General features: G+C 46.1%; 1 protein-coding gene across 1 annotated transcript in view; it reads right to left on the reverse strand.

Moving 5' to 3' along the window:
• Window positions 1-19272, reverse strand: part of LOC119179495 (ras-related protein Rab-37) — a 114162-nt gene that overhangs the window by 71194 nt on the left and 23696 nt on the right. Inside the window, exon 2 of the mRNA XM_037430579.2 lies at window positions 3624-3734. Within this exon, the coding sequence (XP_037286476.1) occupies window positions 3624-3734 (111 nt within the window). The remainder of the gene's footprint in view (window positions 1-3623; window positions 3735-19272) is intronic.

The following is a 19272-nucleotide window of genomic DNA, read 5'->3' on the forward strand; positions in this document are numbered from 1 at the left end:
TATCTGACTTCAGAATGACCTAAATAACGTGTCTCTTTGGTGTCGTGACTGGCGGATGAAACTCAATTCAACAAAATGTAAAAGCATGCGTGTATCTCGAAAAACTACAGCTTCTAACACTTGAATGTATCTTCTTAATGATGCTCCCTTATCATCAGTGCACTCGTATAAATATCTTGGGCTTAACATTACTAACAATCTATCCTGGCAGAAACACGTCGAATACGTCACTAATAATGCTAACCGCATGCTCGGATATTTGCGACGAAATTTTTTTTCCGTACCCATGTCAGTGAAACTAAACCTTTACAAAACGTTAGTACGCTCTAAACTGGAATACGCATGCGCCATCTGGGATCCCGGTCAAGTAACCCTAACTCTCACTCTAGAAGCCGTTCAAAACCGTGAAGCCCGTTTCATTTTGTTCATTTATTCCGGTCATGCCAGCGTCACAGCCATGAAAAAAACTCTGAATCTAACCGACTTATCGTTCCGTCGAAAATGCTCTCGCCTCTCTCTTTTTCATAAAATTTATCATTACAATCCATCTTTAAAAGAGAGCCTTCTCTCTTCCCCCTCTTACATTTCACCTCGTTTCGATCAATGCTTTTAAGTAGGTGTGCCATTTTGCCGAACAAACCACTACAGTGATTCCTTCATTCCCAGAACAAGCAAAGACTGGAACTGCCTTTCCGCTGCCCCCGCATCCCTCATCGACCCTGCAAACTTCAAACTCTCCATTTTGCAGCAATTGTAACATTTCGCTTACTTTTTGTTGTATAACCCCCACTCCTTTCTGTAAAGCCTTCGGGCATGGAAAGTATTCAAATAAATAAATAAATAAATAAATAAATAAATAAATAAATAAATAAATAAATAATGCCGTTAGTCTACCTGGCTGAGGCGTGCCAGTTCGAGTTCTTCGCCGCAGTTCGCATGTAATGTAAGGCGAAGCAAACCCAAATGATAATTCGGGTCTGCCTTTATCCTCGCTGCCGGATATTGCCGCTCCTCCACCTCATGAAGCACGGCCGTTCCCTCCTAAAGTGCGCCGCAAAAACAATCAGCGACCATTACGAGTTCTTCGTCGAGATGTTCGGCTAAGACGGAGCTAACCAAGAAAGCACACAATGGGACATATGAGATGGTTTCGGTGAACCGGCATGGCGAGAGTAAAATCGAAGTTTTTTCCGGAAGAACACAATAAAAATTTACCTGCAATGATTTATACAAAGTTCTTCCTTCTGTCCCATCCATTAGGATGCATTAGGTGTAAAGAACCTTTTTTTTTTGTATGTAGGTTGAACTCACAGGATTCCTTATAGACTATTTCACGGAGGGGTTTCATTGCCGCTGTGTTAGTTTAGGCTGGTAACCTTTGTATCATGCATCTTTAACAACTAAAGAGACAGTGTTGCGTTAGATGCATACACATGAAAACATGAAAACGCTTGAGTTGATGCATACGATGTTTTATTGCCTTATTAATTCGCCTCACGAGATACAAAAACAAGAAAACATTGGTATAACATCCAACAGATGACGGGGCCCTATGTCTTAAGTAAAATAGTTCATACATTCGCCCAAGATGACTCATAGAAAATAAGCGATTTTTTTTCTTCTAAATCAATAGTATTCTATTTTTTCTTCTAAATCAATAGTATTCTTCTAAATCAATAGATCCTCCACTTCTCTTTACGAAATATTTCTGCACGTAGCGTAGTTTCGCCTGGCCTCCGGGATCGGCTCACCCATGACCAAGCGAAGACGACATGTGATCGTGTCATCATGCGACGACACGTTATGTCACGCAACAGTGACGTCACTATGGCGTCACAAATTTTGCTTCTGTGACGCCACTGTGACGTCATGGAGTGACATCGCATAATGAAGTTTTCTTTCTTCTTTGCCTTCTTCCTGTCGACGCCGGCAGTCCATTATCAAGTAACAGCTTTGTCGTCACGTCGTAGGACGGCGAAGAATACGGAAATCCGAATCTTAAAGAAAAAACTCTTTATCGAGAGAACTTGGGCCTAACAAAATAAAAGAATACTGACAGCACAAACACAGCGTCACGCACTGTGATCGAAAACCTTATTTATCTATACGCTAAAACAAGTCCTTCGTACGTGTGTCCTTGATATATATATATATATATATATATATATATATATATATATATATATATAAGTAGATCCGTCGCAACGTGGTTTATTTCAGTACGAGGGTCTCGTACTGGCAGAATTGGTGCCTTTAAGTTGTATACGGGGTACTATTGGTCAGCTGCCAGTTAGTAATAAGTTCACGTGCTACGTGACGCCAAACAGGCTCATAAAGAGTGTGCCACACTCACCGCCATGGCTACTAGTGGCGCTGACGGACACTGCCACGTTTAAATTGACATAGATACCCAATAAAGGGACTGGGGGATAGCTGTCGTGGTAGCTCAGTGGTAGAGCATCGAACGCGTTATTCGAAGGTCGCAGGTTCGGATCCGACCCACGGCAAGTTATCTTCTCACCCACTTTTCTTTCTTCTGATTTACATCATTACAATTGGCCTAATAACTTCCCCTATACCTTCCGTGGCATTATATATATATATATATATATATATATATATATATATATATATATATATATATATATATATATATATATATATATATATACGCGTCCTCAGTGGGGGTTATAGGGCGAGGGGTAAATTTTCACCTGCCCCCTCCCCTTCGCCCCACCAAAAGCAAACAGTCAAAGCACAACGCGTACGACTCCTGCCTCCATGCTCCCGTGAAGGAACTCACATGTGGCGGGAGCCCCCCAATAAATAACCCTGGCGCCAAAAAAATGACCCCTCCCCTCAAACACACGACCTGCTGTGAATTGTAAATGATCATTGTGGCGGGAGAGTACACGTTCAATTGATATGATTGATATGTGGGGTTTATTAACGTCCCAAAACCACCATACTATTATGAGAGACGCCATAGTGGAGGGCTCCGGAAATTTCGACCACTTGGGGTTCTTTAACGTGCACCCGGGAGAACGCACGTGTCAGAGCGTATCAAGGGGAAAGGGGTGACCGACGCCAAATAACAGTGACAACAACTGCGTTTATTTTCTGTCTCAATTAAAAAAACAGAAGAAGAATGTGCCGAGTATCAAGCGATGTGTGGACTAACACAAAACAATGCATTAAAACATGTCATACAAGTCACACGTGTCACACAAAGTAGAAATAGCAGTTGTTAGTCAGCGCATTTGTCTTTCACGGTGTTCCACAGTTTGCGCAGCGTCACTATGTAGAGTGAACCTACAAAAACAACATCATCAAATGATCTTATATAGTGTAAGTCCCTAAATGACTGCGTGATTGATCTATCGATTGGTTACATCGTTGTCAGATTAATTAATTAACTGTATTTTTCACTGAGCTGTAATTACAGATGCGCCAGAGTAACTCTGCGACATACTGAGCCACCCCGGCCGATAATTTGAAATTCAGTTTCGCTACGGACCCGTAATACGGCCAATGGCACACATTAACAAGATAATTCAGTACCGAAATTAACGACCTTGTTAAAAGACAAAAAAGGGCAATTTTTGTGACGACGTGTGGCTGACCCTGAAGTCCATGCCGACGGTGGAGATGTAGGCGCCGCTGAGGAAGGAGCCGTCCTTGTAGCGGATCAACAGGCACGTCTTTCCCACGCCGGAGTCGCCCACCAGCATCACCTGCGGGAGCAGGGAATCAATCGCTGCGTATGCATACTCGCAGAGAAAAGCATCGAACACTGCTTCGAAACACAAGCGCACAAGCAGTACAACATCGCGCAGCAACGACAGATGTCCGATCATAAACGCACCATCGACGTGCAGCCGAGTCAACGTCTGTGTAGCGTGCCGAAGAGCATACGCGGTCGTCTGACAGACACGTTGATCTGTTCAGCACGAGCAACAACGTTGAAAAGTGCGCTTGTTTAAGTGACAATGCAGCCCGCTTAATGGCGCTTGCCACGTCTCAGAAGATGACGCGATTGAATAGATAACACGTGCCTACTCAGGCGCGTGAATGATCTGTTGAAACGGGTCATCTTTTTGAATCTTCATTCATGCAAGCGCACCTTTCAACGTTATCATTTGAGAAAAGCAGGTCAGCGCGTCTAATTAGGCCGCGCATGCTCCTGGGCACACCACGTCAGTGCCCGCAACTGCCGCAAGGTGTCGCCCCGCACAGCAATGCCGGTTGCTAGCGCACTCTACACAGACGCACCATCGAGAAGCTTCGTACTAGTCACTGCGTGCAAACAAACGTGGGCGAAATGCAAACGGGACAGGCACGGGCAAAGAGCACCGTTTGCCCTTTCCCCTTTGCGTGTCCTCTCGCTCTATCTTTTCAATATCACAAACTCTGTAGAGGCATTTTTTTATGCGTACGCTGACATTTGCACAACGGTATATGTGATCCGCAATTCATATTCCATTACGTGCATTCAGATAGACGAGGTCATTAATAAAACGGTCCACATCCTCGTCAGATAGAGATTGAGGGGTTTTTTTGACACTCTTGGAAATTGTTACCGAGGTTATGTGCTGCTTAGCATGACTCACATACACACACCATTGTGCGCACAGATCAAAACGCACGTGTGTTTATTATTACACGCTAGCCGCGTGGAAAGTTCAAACGCCGTATAAGGGAAGAGCGTTTCAGGATAACCGCACGTGTTCCCGCAATCAGACCCCCATGGCACTCGAAGATAAACCTCCTCCCACTTTCCTGAGCTGCCCTCTGCCGTTTCGGTAGGGCTTTGGAAGGGGCCGGCCAAAATATCTATAGACAATTTCAGGCCCGTTCACTGTTCCTGCCGCGCGCACTCCGACGTCACTCCGTTTGACCGTCGTGCTTCGCTGCACAGACTTGCTTACGCTCAATTGCTCACGCCGTTCGACAGCGATGGATTGCCAAGCCTGACGAACGCTTTCGTTGGCGACAGAAGGACACCGTGCTTCTTCTGAGTGTCTGTGAACTGCGACGGGGACATGCGATTCGCACTGGATATTTGCATAGCGTATACGGCTGCGAATCCGCATGATGGCCCCAGCCATCGTGTGGGGCCATTGGGTGCGCACAGCACGAGGGGTGCTGCGTGCCGAATCATCGCGGCCACTGCGACTATAGACCGAATGTGTGGGTGTTCTTGTTTTTTTTTAAGAAATACCGAAGAAAGAAGTGGGAGTGTGCCGCTCGTCGAGATGAAATCGACATTCGTTCTCTTCGTGGCCCGGGGGTGCGTATGTCCGTACTACATTCAGGAACAGCGCAACCTACAAGTAGTTACTTCGTAACTACGGAAGCGAAAAAAATAAGGACAGAAAAGCAGCGCTCTTTTCTGTCCTTGTTTTTTTCGCTTCCGTAGTTACGAAGTAACTACTTGTAGGTTGCGCTGTTCCTGAATTCAGTTATGTCCTACCAACTTGCCCAAGCTTCCACGCTCCGTACTACATACTTCTAAGTCGTTCTAATAGCACCATATCCGACATCGGTTTCGTTCTTGCTCTAAAATAGAGATGTCGTGCGTGCTTTTTACTTGTTAGCGTAAGCCTTGACCTTGAAGCGATAAACGCGCGAGACAGTATACGTTTCCAAAACAGGCGCTTTTCCTTCAAGGTCGGTAAACATTTCGCTATTTGCGAACAGCGCCGCGGGCACCTCAGTTTATCGGTTAAAAAAAAGTGCAGGTGCTTTGCTCAGTGCATCGTTTTTGTGCGCAGTACTTATTGCAGGTGTTCCAACTATTTTTGCGGTATTCCAATTATACGCTATAGTCTCGCCAGCATATATTATGATTGCTTGAAGTATGCACTGATGTAACTTCAGCCGAATTCAGATGTCTGTAGACAACTACGGTAAGGCGCTTTCGTAAATGGTTTTCAAGTGTGGGAACTCCACTTCCAAGCCAGAATATTTAAGAACCAATACCAAATATGTCAATCCACGAACCGGCAAAACAGAAGCTCCCATGGTGGCTACACGGCTTACGCAGTGCCAATTTTTCCCAATGCCCCCAAGTTAAATGAGTGACTACACACCCGGCACGGGAGGGGCCAGATCAAAAGAAAGAATTACCTCTTCTTTTGTCTGTCACAGGAACATTTTTGCGAAGCGGAAGGTTTATATGTCTATTACTAGGGTAATCACCCTGACATTGTGCTGAACAACATGCTTGTGGCAGCAGCCAAACACTCTCCTTAGTAACTACGTATTCATGAAAGATTTTGAAGAGTACAATATTGCTACGTTTCTACAGTTTTCATTGCTGAGTTGGTGCTATTGTACTCTTTAAAATCTTTCATAAAGACGTAGTTACTAGGGAGAGTGTTTGGCAACTCAGCAAATAAAACTGCAGAAACGTACCAAAGGAGTAAGAAGTGTTTCGGCGCGTCTTCTAGATAGCGTGTGCATGTGCGCGCACGGGCGTGTGGGCGTTTGTGTGTAATTAAAAATTATTTGAATTTATCCTAATTATTTCGTCATTTCTTTAAGCCACGAAGTTTTGCACTTATAAATCAACCACACTTTCGATAGCACACTATATTTTGTTACTTTTATGGGGAATAATAAATGACTTACGTGTAAACCGTCAAATACTTTAAAGCGTAATACATTACTTAGACCAGCACCTTTCTGAACGCAAAGGGGAGAATAAAGCTGTTACGAATGTAAAACACGCTGCGAACGCTTTATCTCTTAAAGGGAGGTGATAGTGACAATGTATTAATAGCCTCCTGCACTGCGCGCCATCGCTCGGTCAAGAGGAGTGAAGTCACGGAGGCATGCAGTGAACAAGCCTGAAAATCATTTTCTAGGTGGCATTGCGCCGCCACCACCAGTATTGCGAGAGGCAAAGCCTCGAAGATGAAAAAGAGATTTCGCGACTTTTCTGCTAGGGGAAAAGGCGCATGCGCCGGGCATAATGAAAAAAAAAAGGATTCCTTGTTACGGTCGTGACTACAGTATACTCGTTTTCTGACGAAGACCTAGCGAGGCATTTGCAGGGCGACGTTGAACGACGGCGCGCTGCAGGAGCTGATCGCGGAGGCCATGCACGGGCTAAAGCACAAGTGCATGTCACTGAAGCACAAGTGATGTCAATAATAATCGAAAGCGACATATCGATTAATATTCGCTGCAGAGATGGCCCGGCAGTCAGCGTTTTCCAGCAGAATCTGTTTTCCTATAGTTAAGGTTATACGAGGAAAAGTATAGGAGTCCCCTTTCGGGCCGCTTTCAATTCTTTCCGCTACCGGAATCGCCTCATTCACCAACATACCTGCACATATGAGCACAGTTATCTAACGCAGCACATGCATGCGCCCCTGCATCGCGTAGACGCCACGTGCACAAGAACTGCGCTGCCTGGTGGAGTGCGTTAAATTGACGCTACACATTTGGGCTGCGGGCCGACAGCGAAGTTGGACTTCACAACAAAGGCAAGCGTAACCTTAATGGGACGAAACGCGTTGGACACAAAAAAAAGAGACTTGCCAAAACTATTACATGATATGATATGAGACAGAAGAGGAAAAAAAAAACGAATAACAGATAAGTTTACTGGCTTACGATGGTCAGCAGCGCAAACAAAACAGAATACGAGAAAAGACTCATATCTGCCGTTTGTCTAATAGATTTTCAGTGGAGCGCCTGGCTGGTCTTTTGCTTTACTCGTACTGTGTTCTGTTTTTGCCCTGACCGTCATGAGTATTTTGCAAAAAGCCCAATGTTTAAACATTAACCTTGGTTAATTAACAGTCCGCTGAAAACTCTCTCGAACCCGTCATACTTCCACTACGGCTAACAGAGAACAGCATAGAGTTACATGCTTTCACACAATTAAATCAGTTTCAGAACAAACGTTGTGCCCCGCCGCGGTGGTCTAGTGGCTAAGGTACTCGGCTGCTGACCCGCAGGTCGCGGGATCGAATCCCGGCTGCGGCGGCTGCATTTCCGATGGATGCGGAAATGTTGTAGACCCGTGTGCTCAGATTTGGGTGCACGTTAAAGAACCCCGGGTGGTCGAAATTTCCGGAGCCCTCCACTACGGCGTCTCTCATAATCGTATGGTGGTTTTGGGACGTTAAACCCAACAAATCAATCAAGAACAAACGTTGTTAAATTCACTACACTCTCTCTCGTTATCCCATTAGCTCACTCGCGAAAGCTGAGCCAAGCGCGCTAAGCGGCGTCAGTATACTCCACGCGCCGGCATTCGAGCCCGCGTGAATACCGTGTTTACCGGCCAGCGCTCGCACAAACACGCGCGCCCCCAGCAATGCGACTGCGGTCTATAGACGAGTGCGGCTCCGAGTAACGGCGGCGCATTCCTCGTTTGGAGCCTAATTAATTTACCAGAGCCGCCCACGTGCAAAGCCGCACGCCTGCCGCGACATATATACCGTTCGCCGGTTCCACAATAACGCTCGTCGAACTGTTACTTTGCGCTTCACCGCGTGCGAACCATTACACGCGCAGCGGCGCCTTCATGGGATTCAGAACAGTGCCTTACAAAGTTGGCCGTTTCGGCCTTCTATAATTTTTTTTTCACTTTGCCCTTTTGGCATAATCTCCGCATCTTATCTATCAGACAACTATTGGCAACCCACCAGCGGCCAGTGAGCGCATGCTTATAAGGCAGCTCGATATCTGTCTACTCACATTACTTCCGCATCACCCCATATATACGCGGAAAAAATGCACACGCGCTTAATGTACTGACACGGGCGATCCAGGGAGCCGGACAACACTTCTACAGCGTGAACGCAAAGCGCTTCCGATCGGTAAGTCGAGGCTCCCTAGAACACGCGAGGAAAGCATTACCGCGGCGCGCGCGGCCTGGAATTTACAATTAATTCTCAAAGTCAGCTTAGAAATCAGTCTCTCTTTTATCGACAGATGATGCCATAGACCAACCCAAAGTACACAGCCATTAGCTCATTTGACCATCGCGGGCTGCGCAGTTATCGCCGCCGCCGCTGGATGGCGCTACATGCCCTCGCGCGTGCTCGCGGTCACGCTGAAAGTAAGCTACGCGTTCGTTGCAAACAAGAAAAAAGAGCCGAAGCTGATGACGCACTCTGCCTGAAGAACGTAGCTTCTAGCCCTCTTTTCATCCCCCCCCCCCGCGTAGCTTTCTGCCTGATGGCTAGAAAGAAACCGCCTGAAGCATGTAACGAATTCCCGACAATCGACTCGTACTTGATAGATTCTAAAAACATTTGTGACACTCGATCTTGTGAAGCAATGAGCACAAATAATGAATAAGAGCATTCGACGATTACTTGGAGATGCGTTTCAGGGTACGTTGAAAGCATTCTGCCCCACCACGGTGGTCGAATGGCTAAGGCACTCGGTTGCTGACCCGCAGGTGGCGAGATCGAATCCCGGCTGCGGCGGCTGAATTTTCGGTGGAGGCGCTAATGCTGTAGGCCCGTGTGCTCAGATTAGGGTGCACGTTAAAGAACCCCAGGTAAACGAAATCTCCGGAGCCCGCCACTGCGACATCTGTCATAATGTGGTTTTGGGACGTTAAACCACGCATATGTATAGCGACGTTAAACCCCACATATTATTATTAAGATCATTCTAAACTATTCCGTAAAGTATTTATTTCCGCGTTCTTGGCACTCCGTAGGTGTACTTGAGGTTACGTCGTGATACAAATGCAAGGTCGTGATACCGCGACCAATAATTGCCTACCAGACGTGAGTGCATGCAAAGGAAAGTCCCGTTGCGCATACGCTTGTTTGCTTTCTCGTGGCTTATGGGTTATTCTACGCGACATACGCAAACCTTTCATTAGAATCGTGTGACGCCACAATGAAGTCGGTGACTGCAGGCTCACATAGAGAGATGAAGGTCATGCCAAAATAAAATGTCTCATTAATGGAACGCCTACCAAACATTACACCCGCTAAGTTTCACATTAGGAATAAAATACAAGATTTTTCTCGTGTTAGTAAATTAATTTTTCGCAATACCGCGATTGGCGATCTTGGCCCTTGGTGAGCGAGCAAAAGCGCAAAAAGACAATTAGTTCACCAACGCTACTTCAAAGTTCCTGCACCAATCGCCATGACGTCATAGGTTTCGATAGCGGGCATACTAGGACCTAATCGCTAGAAAAGACGAATACACTGTCCCCCTGAGGGACCCAGAGGCTTAACACTTTAAGTTTAACAAAAATAAATTGGGCCAATGTCGCCTAAGTATAAAAAATACACTTCGAAATCCATGACGTCGTACACGGAGATTTCGGCACAAGATTAAAGAATTAGGCTTCGACCTTAATGTTCTCCTGCGTCATGATGGCCAAATGAACATCGTTAGAGTATTCCGCGTAAATGTTATCTATGCAAACCTATTCAATGTTTCATTTTAGTGTTCCTTCTATTGCGAGAAGCGGGTGCCTCTATGACGTCGAAAAGATACGTCAGTCACGGCTCCGTCGAAGAACTATAGCTCATCCAAAGTATAGCCAACCTCAAAATCGCGTCACGTAGGAGGTCGTCGCAGAGCGGCAGCCTACGACACCGCGGGCACACGTCAAACGAACGACCTCCTGCCGTATTAGTTACCGAGCACGCCCGTCACACTTCCGACATAAGTGACAACGTGTCATACACCGCCGGAAAGACAACTCAACCCCTCTCTCCCTTTTCTCCGGACGACAACGACGAAAGGCTCTGGTAATCAATCAGCCAACCGATAAAACCCTTCAGGGGTGTCTCCTATCCAGCGGCACCACTCGGGTGAACCGAGGCAAGCGGCGCGATATTCGAGACACGCTCGAGTTTGTGACACGCTGACGTAACATGAACCTAACAACAACTTGTTGGGCGAGTTGGCGATTACGTAGCACGGCGATTTCAGCGCTACAAAAGACGTGTACTATCCGCGTCACATGAAATCCGAACAGCGACAAGCCTTCGCGATCACTCTAAAAAAAATATCGAGCAAAAGGGGTGTATTTTTGTCCCACAACAATAATCTTCATCAGGCTTGCGTGCGCTTCCTTTCTTGAAAACTCGGCGCTGGCCACTTTCCTATCGAGAATGCAATGTAACCCCGATAATGGGCATGTCGATCGTGACCGGAATGTAGCGGGCGCGGGGCGATAGCGCAAGGATGGAACGCAATATAGATGACGATTACTGTTGTGGGACAAAAAGACACCCTCTTTACTCGCTCTTTTTTTTTTTTTTAGAGCGGTGGTATAGTGCGCACCGTCAAGTAGTTATCACCACTGACAAGACGCACGCATCCTGCTGTTCGGCAGCCCTGCGCATACATGCGTGTCTTTTCGTGGCGATAGGTGGACGGCGCGCACTATACCATCACGAATGGCTGCCGATGTTCGGGTTTCATTTGGCGCGGATAGCACACGTGTGCGCGACGGCCACACCTGTCTGTCCTCTGCCTCTCACATGAATTCGTTTTCTGTAGCTCTAAAATCATCCTGTTACGTAACATAAACATATACCTTTACAAATCCCTTGGAGGATGAAAAGTTGGACGAGTTGCTATATTATCATTACGAAATACAACAGCACAATAAACGCAGACACAGGATGTGTCAGCATGTCAACTGCACTATCTTCACAAGAAATGGCGTTTGCCGATCGTACTTTAACGCGACGGCGTTGAAGAGTTAGTTTAGCAGAAATTCCGGTTCCGGCGTCGGTCGTTGTAAGAGAAAAATCACCGTCTCGCGCGGCCGCAACATCAAGAATGGTGCGAACAAAATAAATTTAAAACGTTCGGTTGGAGCGAGAAACGAACCCAAGTTATCTTCATGGCAAGCAGCTGTCCTATCACGGAGACACGACATTTCTCAAAACTGCTTCGAAAAAAAAAATCTATATTAATGTCACGTAGGGGGAAATTAACGCGCGAAATGTTGCGCGCCAGAACAGCAGAATTGCGCCCAGCCATCAAAACATATGAACTGCAGCGAGTGGGTGCTTTGAAGGCCCACGCGGCTATTACAAATCAGTCAGACATAACCAATAATCATCAGCTGCAATATCCAATGTGATTCTTATGTGATTCTTAAGAGAGAAAAAGAAGACAAAAGTGAGCTCCGTAACTGCATGCCTGCATCAGAGTGCGACACCTCAACAGTAGCTCACGAGGGATGGGGGTAAGGAGGGATTAAAATGGATAGGGAGGATTAAAAAGGATAAGATAGAGAGGGGGAAGGATAGAGCGTGGTGCAAGGACAGCGACACCCAGAAGCAAGGAGAAGATAGCAAAGATGGACACGGTCGCAGGAGTCCGAGGACGGGGCACTACTCGGCGAGAGCGCTTGTCGGCGTTCGGAGATGGCGTATAGGGTGAGCCAGTCGGCCGGAGCTGCGCTGTCGTCGGAGATCGCGGGGGCACAACCGGTCGGCACGAGATCCGGTGAGCGAGTCATCAACACAGTGAGCAGTTAAGTATATAGATTCGCCTGTTGCCTTACGGAAGCGTATAGTGGGCACGTCAAGGACTCCGAAGAAGGAAAAGTTATGGTGGGTACACTTAACAACAGTATACTTGCAATACGCATTCTACACTCTGTCAAGTCCTGGTTAAATGCTGCTCATATCCAGGAAACCACACTTGAAAATGTCGTCCGGTTTCGTGGTTATATATAGCACTTTAAGCGGGCCCCGATTAAGAGGCATGGGATAGCTTAAAACGGCTAATATCACACGCACGGTCATTCGTTTCTACACGGCATCGTTGAGGTATGTCCCGAGAACCGAAGAGAGGCGCCAAGTGAGAAGCCGATGGGCGCGGGGGCCCAATCACGCAATCTCTGTTCCATACTCCCAATTCCGTATCCCAAGCGTCGCCCACGTTTTCAATTCTGTTGCTCGGCATGTGGTAAAGATTGGGCGAGTTGGTCTGCCGTATACTTGAACTGGTACAGCGCAATACAGCAAAAGATGAAACGGCTCCACCTCACTAAAGGACAGAGAACTATGCCGCTTCGACTGACTGGCTCTCGGCCGTTTCTTCTATATACGTATACTCGTGATGCGCTGCACCGGCTCATGTTCCGCGGAGTAAAGGTCGGCTATAGATGGGAGTGCTGCGACGGATGACCTTTTAAAGCGCGCAACAGCCGCTTTTCAACTTAGAGCAGAGAGGCCACGCAATGAGCAGATATAGTACAAAGGTCCCACCCCCCGGTTATATACCGCATCGACGAGTTTGGCTCGTGTATTGTCGAATGCCGGCGCTTTGTTCTACGTCGCTTCATCCCTATTGCGTCCCGGCTGACCGAACTAACTCAATAGTGCACTGCTTCTTAACTGTGTAACCAAACAAAATAAAACGGTTATTCTGACTGCAAAAGTAAAGCATCTCTTCGACCATGCTAAATTTATGTAAATAGGCACTGAACAACTAAGTCCTTCAGTCATACATAAATAAAAGAAGTGGAAATTTTAAGGGCGAGATAATATGAGTGAGCTGCCAGCCCACGTAACATCACCTGCTACGCAGCGCCAACAGGCAGAAAAAGTGATCCACACTCGCTATTAGGACTACTGGCGGCGCTTACTGTCGCTGCTCTCACGTTTCAGATGCATATTCCATAAAGAGGACGAAGAGGGGGGGGGGGAGATAGCCGCCATGGTATCCGAGTTGGTGGTGCGTCGAACGCGTTATTCGAAGGTCACAGGTTCGGTATCTGTCCACGGCAAGTTAGCGTTTCGCCCGCTTTTATTTCTTCACATGAACAGTACATTTACTGCGAACGCATCCCCTTATACTTTCATTAGCAGGATTGTCTGTTAGTTGCCAATAATAACCTCTAATACATGGTTAGAGGCAATTATAATGAAAAATGATAGACTCGATAATCGCCCTTCGTCGGAAAAAAGGGATCCTGGGCGCCAGCCGATTCTTTTTATGCGCGTTTTCTCGCTTAAGAAGCGTCGTGTTTTTATATTTTTATACTGCGAATAGGTAATTGATTAGCACGGTTAACATTAGCTTCCTCATTAGTGTGCCTTTGAAATGGCTGCGATAATTTGCCTTTTCGGATATTACGACACATCTGGGGCAGTAGCTTGTGCTAGACAGCGTCCTCGCGGAAGCCAGAAGAAGTCCTCAAAAGAGAGACTTGCTGTTTGTAGGTCAGGTAAGTGCGACGTGCAGGTGTGCTGAGCTAACTCAAAGACCTGCCGACACAGCTGCCGCGTGACAATGCGAACGCGCGCAAGAGAACGACGCCGATAAAGCGCAGCTGCATGGTCGGCACTGCGTGTGTCGGGCGGGGGCGTCGCCAAAGAGTTTTCCGCGGTGTTGCTCAAAACACCGACGTTTCGATCCTCGGCACGGATTTAAGCCCGCGCCTGCACGTGTTGGGCCGTTTTTCCCCCCGAAATCTATACGCGACATAGAAGAGCAAGCATGGTGGGTCACGACCTGCACGTGTGCGAAAAGGCTTGCAAACGGGTACGATTCTTCGTATGCAAAGCAGGTTACGCTAACAAGACATTAATCAGGCTTCCCTGGCTACAAAGCCTAGTGACCAAAAACATATTCCGCCAACATCAAAAGAAATCGCAGCACATCCACGAAGTGCATGATGATTATGAGTGAGGCGAAGCGTCTCTATCTATCTATCTATCTATCTATCTATCTATCTATCTATCTATCTATCTATCTATCTATCTATCTATCTATCTATCTATCTATCTATCTATCTATCTATCTATCTATCTATCTATCTATCTATCTATCTATCTATCTATCTATCTATCTATCTATCTATCTATCTATCTATCTATCTATCTATCTATCTATCTATCCATCTGTCTATCTATATATCTGTCTATCTATCTCTATCTGTCTGCTGTATATCTATCTATCTATCTATCTATCTATCTATCTATCTATCTCTGTCTCTCTCTCTCTCTCTCTCTCTCTCTGTGTGTGTGTGTGTGTGTGTGTGTGTGTGTGTGTGTGCGTGTGCGTGTGCGTGTGCGCGTGTGTGTGTGTGTGTGTGTGTGTGTGTGTGTGTGTGTGTGTGTGTGTGTGTGCACGCGCGTGTGTGTGTGTGCATAGAGGGAGGCAGTGGCAGGTCCCCTTTTACGTGACAAAAAAAAACGGTGGCCGTTCCTCCGGCCCCGTGCCCTCCCACCCCCCTCTCTTGCGCACGCTAATTGCTCTAAACTTACATGTTTAAGAGATTGTAGATCAAGTTTTCGTGGGTAGTTAGCGCTTCATCGTCAGTTGACAACGCCGGTAGCCGGTTACGTAGTGTACGATTATGCTGATACTTGTACGTGATTCGAGAGTGGCGCTGAATTGCCGGCTTCATGTACGCGACTGCTATACTTCCAGCACGCTGCACCGTTCAAGTGAAGCGGTGCAAAGCCTGCGCATCCGTCACTGCGCGGACATGGCCCGTTTGAGAGCATGCAAATGAGAGCGGGATTAGCATTGAGCCCCGTGCACAGCGCTTGCTTGTCCCAAGGCATGACTGCAGGGTCGCGCTTCACGAAACAACGAATCGATGCCCGCGCGTACAAGCCGTGGACGGGCAGCTCTTGCAAATCACAGCTCTAGTCTATACATGTACCTGGTGCCGTTGGGGACAAGCTCGACAATGTATGTACAGTCGCTGATGTGAAGACTTATTAGCATTACAAAAGAGCACGCGCTTCTGTTTCCTTGCTCTGCCACCAGAACCCCCTGTGTCCGCTGGTAAGGTGACGAAGAGGAATATTCTGTCTCGCTACACTTCGCGAAGCACGATACTGCCGGTGGCATCATAAAGAAACATTCGCAAATATACGGTCGCGCTTTTATAGTGATACACAGCCATACAGTCATGTCCTCCTAGAACCATTTCAATACATGCAAAATTAGCTTTTTGTTCTCCGCGAAATGGATCGCACTTGTAGCTTGAGTTGTTAGTCGAACCCACATCTTAGATTGAGCGCACCATCATTTGCTAAATATTCATGAATAAAAGCGATTTCTAAATTTCACAACATGATTATAAAATGTGTACGCTTGGAAGTAAAGTTATAATCTATAATACCGAGGCAAAAAAAAATATAGAGATATTCTTTTATTCTAACAAATTGATTTAAGAAAAGTAAGGACACGTGCACCCAGTGAACTAACTAAAAAGTCGATTAACTTAACAACACGTGCAAATATCGCCCAGTTTTTTTTCTCCATTTCAACTGGTTATGCTTAGCGCACGACGGCTGGACGGTTTAGTGCATGCGGTGTGTACACAGCATATATGCAGCGCCTCCCTACAAATTAAGTTTAGTCCACCGCGGTGTCTCACTGTGTGTGTAGTTTTCGAACTTCCGGTGTTGGCAGTGCGATATCAACAAAGTCAAGCATCCGGTTTTTTTTTGTTTTTTTTTTCTTGGTAACGCACAGAATCGATGGATGGATGTTTTGAGTATGCACTTTGAATCGAGGAGAGAGAGGGGGGGGGGGGGTGTTGATAATCTGTGAGCCAGCAAATTCAGCACTGTTTATTCGACCCGATTTCTCGCTTACATTAATTATTTTGCCAGGTAAGAGTGCAAGTTCCTAGCTTAACTTTCTGCGCCGCTTACGAAAGAACAGTGTTGACTTCAATGCTGTTTGGTTTTGCCTTTTCTCGCAAAACTGACATCACTAGGGGGGGGGGGTGTTTAACATCCCCCCCCCAATTATTACTTTTGAAAGTATACTATACAAACACACACACATACAAACACACGCATGAACGTATATAAACGTTCCTCAACACTACCCCCCCCCCCCCCACCCAAGAAAAAAATAAAAACGCAACACCTGCGCGAAACGCGCAGTACGGAAATTTGTTTGCATGGAAATGCGCCTACCGTTGCGGGGATTCGACGCAGCGACCAACGCACGGGTCTGCAGTCAGGCACAAAAATTACTATACCACCGCTGCGGGTCTCATGCCTGCCGAAATTCTATCCCTGAAAAATGTACTAGCTAGCTAAATAGCCAGAAGGTATATGTAGATCTGGTTTACATTTCTTATTTTTCTCCGCTTACTACATGATAGTGCATTGCGCTTGTACTGTCCACTTTCTTTTTTTTTTTTTGCCTCCTCCCTAACTTCGTTTTCCGCAGCAATTGTAGCGCGATTCTCCTCAGTCATAGTGCATTGTACTACAAGTACAATCCCGAGGGCTAACTCGACGAAAAGAAGCGCACAACCTCCTGCCTCTTCACTAATGAGTCATTGATGGGAAACAAGAAGATGAAAAAAGTTCTAGACGTGCCGACAAACGAGTTCTTGCTTTTTCATTAGTGCCACGTTGTATAGTGACGTCTAAACTTACGTAACGTGTAAACTGCGCCATTTCAGGCCTCACTAAGAGAGCTTTCGTAACGGGAGAATCGAATCATTTACGGCTAGCACGAAAAAAAGTGGAGAAAACACGGGTAAAGCTCGGAAACCGAAGCCGAGGTGAACTGCGACCTTTTCCGAGTGGCCATCAAAGAAAGGCGCGGCGCCTTTGTTTTCGACCACAGACGTGGGGCCAACCGATCCATCTTGGAGCGAATTGCGGCAGAACAAGGACACGTAAAAGTTCGTGTATTCTGTTTGTTTTTTTTTTTTCAATCAGATATGCTCTACGTAACAGCATCCGCTGAGCCGACACTGCAGGGGAGTTTTATAACACATTACGAAGTGAGCTACGCAGGTTATTATTATTATTATTATTATTATTATTATTATTATTATTATTATTATTATTATTATTATTATTATTATTATTATTATTATTATTATTATTATTATTATTATTATTATTATTATTATTATTATTATTATTATTATATTTGCATGAACCGATAAGCAAAAGATCCAGGGGAAAGAGGAATAAAGCAAGCGGCGACTGTTACCTGAAAGGGCACAACGTCTGCTTACTGTTTCAGGAGGAGGAACGGATTGAGGAGAGGAAGATAGAAGTCGAAAAGATAGAAAAGTGAAGAAAAAAATTTGGGTGCCCTAAAGCTTCGCCCTTAAGAGTTCAACGCGATGGCGATATCCTGTTCCTATATAGTGCGTACTTCAGACCCTTATAGAGCATGAAACCTTTGCGAACTTGCTATGCACTCATTATGCGTGGCCCCAATGGTGCATTAGCATGTGTGCGTTTTGTATAGTGGGTGGCTGGCTATATAAACCAGGAAGCCATTACGATAATCGCATGTTCTGACGTCGTAGAGGACATTCATCGCGTCCTATGTGAGTGCACGATATACGCATCAGAGAGACAGTCTCTAGAGATGGCCTTAAGACTACGACAACGGGACGAAAACTTTGAGTTGAATTAACAGATAGCCCTTGGAAGAACAGCTCCAGCGTGCACGCCACAAAAGCGCTACTGACCTTCTTGCGGGCCACAAGCCTGAATGAAACGTTGTAAATAGTGTACTGCGTGCTTGTGATTGTGTGAGTTATGACTGCATATATCATAGTCATCACCCGATACCTGGAGTAGCATGTCGGGTGAGAAGCGAGACAAACTTGTCCAGTTCTCCATTGATGTGATTCTCTCTTCTGACGCCCGCTGGTAACGGACGCTTGCAGACGCATTATTACTGCGATATTTCATGTTGCCTTGTGAAGCCCGTATAGGGGACGCGTGCGTTGGTGAAACGTGAAAGTTACTTTCACTGAATCACCAAGCAGGTGAAGTTTTTTTTTTTCACTGTGTTCACAAGCAGACGCGTGTGGTAGAATATCCGCTTGACACGCAAACGACCCTAATTCGATCCCCACTCGGACCCAAACGACCCAGGTTGGTTCACCAATCTGCCCCAGGATTTCCACTCTGACCCAGCATTCTTGATTTTTCGGTCACGCGCAAGATGATTATATCTCGCTCTCAAATGCGAAACTGTCCTATTAGAAATCTACGCAATCCAGTGATTAAGATTATGAACCTATATAAGCCGAGCAGCGAGTTTAGTTAATTTATAAAAGTCGGTTTTATTACTGTAACGAGCGTTCACTATATTGGAATATGGAAAGGTACTATTGGCCATCTGGAGCCCACTGCATCGAAAACCATCCAAAATCGGATTACCCGATTTATTCGTTCTTCATATTCATATGACATCAGCATTTCACTCTTGAAATCTGAATCCGGTTCAATCACTTCTTATCATCGCCGCATTGTTATAGCCGTACCCTTTATCGTAACTTCTTTTATTCTGCTC

This window comes from Rhipicephalus microplus, chromosome 7, assembly GCF_043290135.1.
Source record: "Rhipicephalus microplus isolate Deutch F79 chromosome 7, USDA_Rmic, whole genome shotgun sequence".
NCBI lineage: Eukaryota > Metazoa > Arthropoda > Arachnida > Ixodida > Ixodidae > Rhipicephalus > Rhipicephalus microplus.